Source organism: Halyomorpha halys, unplaced genomic scaffold (genome assembly GCF_000696795.3).
Source record: "Halyomorpha halys isolate HHAL.00 unplaced genomic scaffold, Hhal_1.1 Scaffold213.1, whole genome shotgun sequence".
NCBI classification, from domain to species: Eukaryota; Metazoa; Arthropoda; class Insecta; order Hemiptera; family Pentatomidae; genus Halyomorpha; species Halyomorpha halys.
The window spans coordinates 1111232-1121987 of record NW_027116617.1 but is presented as its reverse complement, the minus strand read 5'-3'; the positions used below and the strand labels follow the sequence as shown (position 1 = coordinate 1121987).

The following is a 10756-nucleotide window of genomic DNA, read 5'->3' as shown; positions in this document are numbered from 1 at the left end:
CTCCCTCTCTCCCTCCCTCCCTCTCTCCCTCCCCTTCTTCCCCCTACCCCTGATTTACACCAGATACAGCAGTAGATGTCTTTAAAAAGTAAGTATTGAACTCTATCAGATACGCACTTGCGAAGTTTAATTCATACTATAAAAACCTTAACATTTCAACTGTACCTCAGGAAGTATTAGACCCCTTACAGATTTATATTACCTTTTAAATACACCACAATGTACTTTATACTTTATAATAAATACTTCCGTAGAGATACTGGAGATGTCCACATTAAACACTTTAATACCTACTTTTTAACAACATTTACTGAAACTGTTAGATAGTATAGATAAAAATGAAATTAATTTTCGAAGAGAAAATAGCGGTAAGAAAATAAAACAAAATTTTACTACACAAGACAGGTCTGTTGACCTATAAAATTTGATTTCGACGGACTTAAGGTGGCAGAAGTTGGTATTTTCAGTCTACATACAGTAACACAGTAAGTGAATACTTTCCACCAGAATAATAAAAAATATCTCCAAACCAGTCCCGAATTTTCATTATCATTGAAATCGATGTCCTCATATTGAATCTAGATCAATTATACCTCATTTCAAAATAAGTATTACTCAAAATACAAATCATATGTAGATGGATGTCAAAATCATGTTTTCAAATCCTGCATCTTCGTACGCCACTGGAGGAGCTTACTCAAATATCAAGTCAAGAAGTACTGGGTTTGTATTTTTAATCTTAAGCAATATCTTTAGAAATAACTTAATTAGGTTAAATTTGAAAATTATTTTACTAGACAAAGAATATAATAATCAAGGAAATAATTTACCATGGTAATTTCAAGACTTGTTTTTTTGCAAAGTAAAGAAAAAACCCAAACAGACATAAAAGTATAAGGACCATTACTAATACAATAGAAAATCCGTATCCAAGGCTTCCATTTTCGTTATCCTCTTCTAAGGATTCTGAAAATCATCAAATATTATTTAAATAAAATTTTTTATTTCATAAAGCTAAGTAAATTAATTTGACTGATGCCTTCGCCTGTACATAAAGAAAAAAATATAATATATCAATTAGTCTTAAATTACTTACTATCATTAGCAAAAGAATTTTACACGTTACTTTAATAATCTTTTTTTTCAAATTGATAGATTTATTTATTGATAGATATTACAATCTGCCACACAGTTGTGGGCAATAGGTAATAGTGATGAATGATCTCATACCTACTAAAATAAATAAATGAATGAAAAAAAAAAACTCTCTTAAAATATATACAAACAAAAGAATAAACAAAATGAACATAATCAAACTATCAGTATGAAAAATAAAATAACATAATGATAAAATAATATATACAATATTTACACAATTGACCTGAGGATCCCTGAGCCCACTCTATCCCCCACGTGTGAGGGATAGAGCAGAGCTCAAAAGATCCCAGCGCATCCCTCTCGCTGCATCACTGGTAGTGAGCCAGTGGAGGCTGAGCAAGTGCGCTAAAGCCGCAAACACTCAACACTGTAATAATCTATAAACTGAAAACGTATCAAACTATACCTACTTGAAAGTACCTATTTCGAGCTCAGGGCTCTTTCTAAACGCTATACAATATGCCGTAACGAAATCCTTTACAACTGTAAATTATACTTTAGATATTCGAAATGTCCTCTCTAAAAAGGTTCTAAGTAACTTTCTTCAAACGTTTTTAGAAATCAAAAAATGTCTACATTTGACCACATTAACATTTAACACAACTGAGTGAATTATTAGCATCAACAAATATTTATATCTTCGGAAACGTTTATAATTATTTAGACAAGATTCTACGAATTATAGTATAGGTGATCAAGAACCATAAACCCTCCCATCAAAATAAATAAAATGATTCGTCAATAAAACATTATAAAAAATTTCCTTTAACATGACAAATAAAAATCATTCCAAGAAGACAAATATAGGTTTTTTTTTGTTACTAAACTATTAGTTTTGGTACAAGTCATGTTTATTGAGTGTTTTTTTATTTTTTTTTTTTTACACAGAATCAAATGGAAACAAAAGCTATAGAAGAATTTATTAATAATTAGACAGGATTCTACATATTATACTGTAGGTAATCAAGAACCATAAACCCTCCCATAAAAATAAATAAAATGGTCTGTCTATGAAACTTTGTATACACATTTCCTTTATCATGACAAAGAAAAATCAACCCTATGGTGGAAGAATGTTTTTTAGGAACGAGGTAAGAAGACAAATATAGGTTTTTTTTGTTGCTAAAATATTAGTTTTGGTACAAGTCATGTTTATTGAGTGTTTTTTATTTTATTTCTTTTTTTTTTTACATGGAATCAAACGGAAACAAAAGCTATAGAAGAATTTATCAATAATTAGACAGGATTCTACATATTATACTATAGGTAATCAAGAACCATTAACCCTCCCATAAAAATAAATAAAATGGTCCATCAATAAAACATTGTAAAAAATTTCCTTTATCATGACAAAGAAACATCATTCCTATGGTAGAAGAATGTTTTTTAGGAACGAGGTAAGAAGACAAATATAGTTTGTTTTTTTTCTAAAATTTTAGTTTTGGTACAAGTCATTGTATTCTTGAGAGTTTTAAATTGTATTTTATTTATTTTTTTTTTTTTTACACTGAATCAAATGGAAAAAAAAAAGCAAGACGAAATAACCACACTAAGAAGTTATAATTTATAATAAACGAAAATATACATATTTATATTATTTAAGCAATGCCTCTTGGTTATAACCAGAAAAATAAGAATTCTCAAATATAAATATTTCATATGTCATACTTATTTTTTAAAGTTTAAGCTCTATGTGCCAATAAATAGTTCATTGTCGACAAGTAGTCCACTTATCATAATTACTATTCTAATATTTTTTTATTCCGAATAATTCCATTTTTTTTTTACTATGTCCACTTGACCGGCTCTTAGTCACACTAAAACACAAGTGAAGTAGACATGCATTTATTATTTGGATCATAGTAAACTTTTGCAGGTTTTACCTTGAACTGTTGTGAAAACTATTGGCCAGGAAGGTAATGAAGATCCTGCCGCATTAACAGTATAACTTACACAAACGTAAGATGAGTTCTCTTGAAGAACTGACACATTAAATATAACGACCCTGTCTGGATAGTAAGGCTGAAATTAAAATGAATAAAACTTCATTAAAAGATAAATTAATAAAATATATTAAAATTAATCGCAAAGGAATAATTTTGGGAGGAAATAAAGAAAAACCTGATGTGTGGGTAGGATTATACAGTACAAGAGCCCAATAGGAGAAAAAAGGCAGTTATCTCACCCCAATTTTTGATTACTTTAATGATAACTAGGTATAATTACTAGTTAAAATTGATGAGTCAGTATAGGTAGGGGGAATAAAAAATGGTTGCTGTTTTAAAGCGATAAAAAAAAAAAAAATTCATTCGGAGCTCTATATCTTAAAAAGTAGGCACACCAGAAAACCAAAGAGAACGTCATTTAAAGAAGAGTAAATTTGCTAGAATATGAGCCCTAATAGAGTTATTTACGTTAAATAGTTTTCGAGATATAGATTTTTAAAAAGCAAAATTTCATAAAAATGTTGTATGGGACGTACTGAAAATCAGTAGTTAGTGAATTTATTTTGAAAAATGTATATCTCAAAAACCATTTGACGTACAGATGCCTATTAGCACTCAAATTAAAGCTAGTTTAATGAGCTATAAAGTAATTTATGATGTTTTTCTTCGTAGGAGTAATAGTTTACATGAAAGTTGCTAAAATAAATTTATAGTTGTTCGGACAAATTTTGATTTCCCAAATTTATATTCATATGTGAATATCATAAAAACTACTACCCCTACAATGATAAGTGTCAAACTATTTTATAGTAAGTTAAATTTCCTTTATTTTGAGTGCTGGCAGACATATGTGCGTCTTATGGATCTAGAGATATATTTTTTCAAAAATCCAACATTTTATACGAACAACTAGAAATTAACATTTTGTGAGTTTATTTTGTCAAATATCATAAAAACTACTACTCCTGCAAAGATAAACATAATTAACTATTTTGTAGTAAATTTAACTAGCTTTAATTTGGAGCGCTTGCAGACATCTGTACGTTTAATTGTTTTTGAAATGAAGTTTTTCATAAATCAAACTTATTGTCCGAACAACTATAAATCAATTTATTTTAGCAAATATGAAAACTACTATTCCTACGAAGGTAAAGGTCATAAACTTCTTTATAGTCCATTAAACTAGCTTTAATATGAGTGCTAATAGATATCTGTACATCACATAGTTCCAGAGATATAGATTTCTCAAAAGAAGTTAACTAACTACTAATCTTTTTGGTAGATTTTTAAGAAATTTTGCTTTTTAAAAAGCTATATCTCGAGAACTATTCGACGTAAATATTACTTTTAGGGCTACTATTTCAGAAAATTTACTCTTCTTTAATAAATGTTCTCTTAGGTTTTCTAGTGTTGTTGGTAGCTTTTAAGATATAGAGCTTCGAATGAAAAATTAGTGTTTTTTTAAGGTTTTGAAACAGCCGCCCTTTTTTAATCCCCCTACCTATAATTGGCAGACTCATCAATTTTGACTAATAATTATGTATAATTTTCATTAAAGTAATCAAAAATTGGGGTGAGATAACTGCCTTTTTTTCTTCCCGGCTCTTGTACTAATAGTTTAACACTGAAAGGAACGTCGGAAATATTGTCAGGAACAAAAAGGTGAAAGAGACTGATACAAGAGTTTCTGATGAAGTAAAAGGTAAATCTGGCATTCTTACTGTTGTCATTATTGATCGACGTCCATCAATACCGTTAGTGATTGGGATGGTAACTTTTATCCTACTGACAGCTCATCCTGATTCTCTCCTACCTTAGGTAATTCTATTTAGTCTTTCTTCCTCAGACAGGTTAGTTATTTAAGCCAATGGGGTATTTGCAACCCTACTTACCATATCTTTAAAGACCTACGTTTCAACTTCTGATCGTGATAACCTCAAACTTTAATTTTTTTTTATCCCTGCATGGATGGCACTACAACTCGTCAAAAGTCAAGGCATCCGATAGTTTCGTCCACCATTAGTCTCTGTAATGTGCTACTCTTCTCCATTTGTGGAAGCCCAAGATATCCTGAGCATTCCAGGTCACTCCATCTCCCCAACGCTAAGTATACCAACATTTCTCTTTGCATTGATCATTTCATCCAGAAGCTTCTTTTAGGTTTTTTTTATGTGGTTCTGGATGCCAAACAACAACTATTACCTACCTCGAAACGCCTACCATCTACCTCCATCTTAAAGTTTTATTAGAATTTCTGTATCAACTTCATTGGTTGCATTTTACTGGGAACCTAAGTACATAAATTCAGAAACACTTTAAAATTGAAAGTTCTCAATTTTGTTTTCTCCATCCATTTCATTTTAGATGAATTCAGCAACAACCCGAGTCTCTGCGATTTTCTGTAGATCAATAAATGCGTTCTTTGTGGATGTAAATGTTCTGCCCATGATTGGCAGAAAATAGTTCCTTCAACTTGAACTTCAGTTTCCTAAGCGCACACCCTAATGCCAAGTTGAATAGCCTATATGCCATGCTATATCCCTTTCATAACCAGTTACACGTTTTGAAATAGTCTGAGAGGTCTCAATGTACTCGCATTGATTATTACACATTTCTCACTGTCTGGGACAAACCAGTTTTGGCGAAATACCGAGCTTGTCTCCAATCATGGTATCGTATGCTTTTTGAAAATCTACAAAAAACATGATGCTTGTCTAAATTGTACTCTGGGTCCATGATGCCCCAAACCTTCATGCATCCCGCCTGATAAGTCCCAAAATTCCATCTCAGCCAAAGGCATTAGCTCCAGATAAAGCCTTTAAGATAGTAATTTATACATACTTGATAATAAGCATCTTCTACCATTTTTACATTGTACTATTCTTTAACTACCTCTTTCTGTGTCAACCCAAGATTCCCCTCACAGCCTAGCTCTCTCTTCTCTGCCAGGTTTTCATTAGTAACTCTCTCTCAGGTAATTTTATTTCCCAGTGAGGCGTTCTTATTTTTAAAACTAAAAAATATTATTGGAAGATTGCTGATTGACCATGTGTAACAATTAAAGAAAGTACAAATTAAGAGATGAAAAGGGATAAGAATAAAATCAAATGAAAATGAACGAAACAGAATTCATACATGTTTTGACGGAAGTCAAAGTTAGAGTGAACCGTTTGTATTGGAAGGAGTAGGGATGGCAGTTAAGTACGTCACATTTGAAAATAATTTTAAAGTAAACAATGTAAAAAATATTAAATAGAACGAAAAATAATAAGTATCTCCACTCATTTGGTATATTGTCTTTCTTAATCACTTACATTTATTGAATCCCATTATTTTAAATTTATTTTTTCTGTTTTTCTATCCATGTAAATTTTTTTTTTTTTAAATACTTCTTCTCTCCCTCTATTATGTATGTTATCATTTATTGTTTACCTAATTTTAATATTTTTTACATTGTTTACTTTTCATACTATTTTCAAATCTGACATAATTAACTGCCATCCCCACTCCTTCCAATACAAACAGTTCACTCTGGCTTTGACTTCCGTCAAAACATGTTCTGAATTCTGTCTCGTTCATTTTCATTTGATTTTATTCTTAACCCTTTTCATCTCTTAATTTGTACTTTCTTTAATATTTCTTCTCTTTATCTGTTACTATTACTGTTTTCATTTATTGTTTATAACCTTTAATTTTTCTTCTTAAATTTTACGTTTCATTGTATACACTCGTTATTTTCCACTTTTTTTTATTTTTTTTTGTACTTATGTCAAGTGTTGTATCTTTTTTTAGCCCTGACGAAGCCCTGTAATGTGGGGCAAAACGTTGGCTCAAATAAAAATAGTTCATAATATTCCTATTTGAGTTTAATTTGACCGCACCCGGACCAAATTCCATTTAAATTTTTTTTTTTTAAATTCATAATTTATTAAATTAGAATTTCCGAAGCTCTATTATCATTGTTTATTTCGTAAATACTTTATGTCTCTTAATTTCTTCTTAATAGTAGAAAACATGGAGGCTTTTTATAAAACTCTTTTAGTCTGAATCATCATATTTCAGAACTTACTTTCTGTGAATGAATGTTACAGAGATTTTAGAGAAATGGCTAGTCTCCCATTGAGTGAGATTGTAGGGGCTATAGTCTTTTTTTTTACAAAAAAGGAGAAATAAGAGAGATGAAGAATAAACAAAACCTCACTATTATATTATCTTAAACACTTACATTAATGGTTACAGAATAATCTCAATATTAACAGAAAGAGTCCCTCACAACTCAGAAGTCAAATTACAACTAATATAACTTTCAGCGAACTAAGATAATTAATTATACGCACTCTCACTTTTATTAACACTGTTCTCGACAAACACCAAAAAAACCTTCCCTCCTCTCGCTTGTCAGTGTTGCCCACGCAGTGTTGCCATCTCACAGAGATAATCTTTAAAATAGTTCATAATTGTGAGTGAAAAATAATTATCAATTTTGTTTAAGCATTCTCTATGCTTCTACCAGAGATAAAGTATTTTGTAATTTTGACAACTCTAATTAAATTTCAAGAACAAATAAGGTACCTTATTCTATTACATACAGTGAAATGTTTAAATATATATAGTAGGTATATATCTTATGTTTTAAAATGTCAATCCCAGTGAGATATATGTCAGGCATAAGTGAGGCACATCTCCTTGCTGACCAAGACTTCCATATTGAGAAAAAGATACCTGGGAAAGTGCTCGGACTTGAAGGTTTTGTGCTGGGTACGAATATTAGTCTATATTTGTATTTCTTGAAAATATAAAAAAAAAGTTTATTACTTACTATGCATTGAAAACATAATAATAAATAAATTCAAAATTAACACATTAAAATCAAAATAACACGGAGACCGTACGTACACAATGCCGTTATAGGCTAATAGACTCTAGCACAACCACAAGAATGATTGGTAGTTCACAGCTTAAATTGGCAAACAATTAATCAACCATTTCAGAGACTGCCATATTAAATCTCTCTCATTTGTTTATTTATTTAATATTGCGAAAATATTACTTACTTTTGTCTGTGTAATGATGTTAGGTCCAAAACAAACAGCTAAAAATATACTGTTTGGACAGTCGCAAACTTGAATCCATCTTAAAATAGCCCATTTACCGCTAATACGCACAGCTGTTCCTTGTTGCAAGGGATCTGCAACTAAATATTTAGTTAAGAACAATTAATCACACATTTAGATAACGTATTGAAGAAATAACTAATCATACATTGAAATGTAGCATTTTATTATACAAAAATATTTTAGTTTCAATTAACTCTGTATTTTTTTTTATATCTAAATAAACAAACCTTTTATGAAACGGCGAAACGTCAAGAACACATGATGCTATCGTCAAAAGGTAGTCGTAACTACGTAAAATGTCTCCTTTTTAGACAAAAAACTAAAAAATAGTTTTGATTAATGACGCTTACTATCACTATTTTATCAGTAATATACCTTTCTGAAAATCTTAAAAGGGAAAATTGATATGATGAACATTTACGTCTAAAACCAAATATAAGGCTACGCATACTTATGTCAACACACCTATGTATTCATGTTTGTAGTATAAGCTTTACAGCTTATCTCATAAGGATTCAGTGCCTTTACAATAATCAGTTTGTATTTAACAGCACAGAGACAAAGCCAACATCACATACTATTCTCACGACTTATTATTCTTCGTTAAAATTTACAATTTGTTGATCAACAGCCAGAGAACTTAAACCACACAAGTGAAACACAGATTCTGAAATTGTATTTGATTTCTGCAAATTCACCACCACCAAAAACATATTTTTCAAGAGGTCGTCAGTGTCTTGATAAAACTCACGAAGCCACAACAGTAAAAGTTTTATTATTATAAAATTAAATAAGTAACATAGAGTTTAGTGCTTACAGAGTCACAATTTCTTACCCTATGGGACATCATGAAAATTTCACCATAAGTAAAATTCGATAAAATTTCACTCATCCGACATAAACCTTGGAGTCACCTTTGACCAATCCCTGTTATGGAAAAAACATGTCTCCAATATCTTCCGCTGTTCCTTCTCCATCTTAAAGCGATTAAATCACCTTCACAGCCCCAGGTTTCTCTGGGGTTATCAAAGCAAATTAAAACGATTGATTAATTGTCTTAAACGAGTTTGTTTCATCTTCGGGGTCCGAGGGACGCCTGTGTCACTCGTTTAATGTTGAAGTGGCATAATCCCTCCTTCCGTTGTAAAATCTCCTATCTCCTAGCATATTTCCTCTACCAAGTTATCCAATCCCACCGTCCATCGTACATCTCTGATCTCCTTCGATTCAAATCCTCAGTACATTCTCGCACAGCCTGTTCACGGCCCTCAGACTTATATGTAACTGCCCATCAAACCACAGCATTCGACAGATATTTCCAAATCTGTTCCTCTTCTCTATGGAATTACATACCTTCCTTCAAAATGTTTAGAATGAAATTTGTAAATACATATAAAGACAGATGATTTTATTATGTATGACATTTAACATAAATACTAGTGGATGTATTAAAGATTTATTTGGAATCTGTAAATAGGTATGTATTTATATATAATCGTTACTCCTTATTATTACAATTAGAAGATACCTTATTATTTATGGTTTGATAACAGATTTCTTTTTTTTATAACTTTATTATTTTTCTACTGTTAATATTTCTTTTAATTTCTGATTTTCTTTTTAAAAATTGTAAATATATATATATATATATAAACATTAGTAATTCTTTACTAACTATCTACCTATCTAAACCTTAACTGTTTTGAAGTGGTAACACTGTCACACAGAGCTGGGAGTATTCTGTGTGGGTTTTGTTGTTGTCATTGGTGTAGTCTGTGAGTAGTGTGAGGTGTAAGAATGTATTATCAATGTTATAGTAAAATGCCAATAAAACATTCTGAATTTCAGGAGACTGTATTCAGTAAAGCAAACAACATTAATTATCTAAATATTGCGAAAGTCTAGACCATTTCCAAAACTTCAACATACTATTACTGGAACCTTCTGGAGCATAAAACAATTCATAACTAATCTGGTCTCGGCTACTACAGCAGATTTCGATTCCCTGATACTTTATCGACTTTCCATAAGAGTCCATTGGTGGGATGTAATGTTTCGACCACATCTCTGAACCCAACCTCCGCAATCCGGAACAGAAACTTTCTACATGGATAGGAGAAAAAAGGCTACCATACGATATAAAGTTAAAAAAAAAATTAAAATAAGGAGCTGCTCTAAGTAATGCAAAACATTACATGTTACCAGGGTTACTTTTTATATGCCCAGTATGGCGGCCAAGAAGTGAAGTTTTACAAGAAAGCAGAAGACAATTAAATAATTAATTTTTGAGTGTTTTAAAAGTATGTAATATGACAATGCGGATTATTAAAAGCTGCTTTCTTGATTTGATTGTACATTGTATTTGATAGTATTCGCTTATCCAATGTACCATATTTGCGGTCCACACAAACTCGGGTAATTAAGATTCTACTCCACCAAATGAAGTAAAAATTTTGTGATGGAAACCTGGTCAAGAAAGGTCTACGACTTCTTGTAGAAACACTACATGTATGTAATCATATATACTATAAGTTG

At 30.9% G+C, this 10756-nt stretch overlaps 1 protein-coding gene across 1 annotated transcript in view; it reads right to left on the bottom strand.

Moving 5' to 3' along the window:
• Positions 1 to 10756, bottom strand: part of LOC106679636 (uncharacterized) — a 13589-nt gene that overhangs the window by 764 nt on the left and 2069 nt on the right. The window contains exons 3-5 of the mRNA XM_014418898.2: positions 8159 to 8298; positions 3042 to 3180; positions 831 to 966 (exon numbers count right to left, since the gene is read on the bottom strand). Of these exons, the coding sequence (XP_014274384.1) occupies positions 831 to 966; positions 3042 to 3180; positions 8159 to 8298 (415 nt within the window). The remainder of the gene's footprint in view (positions 1 to 830; positions 967 to 3041; positions 3181 to 8158; positions 8299 to 10756) is intronic.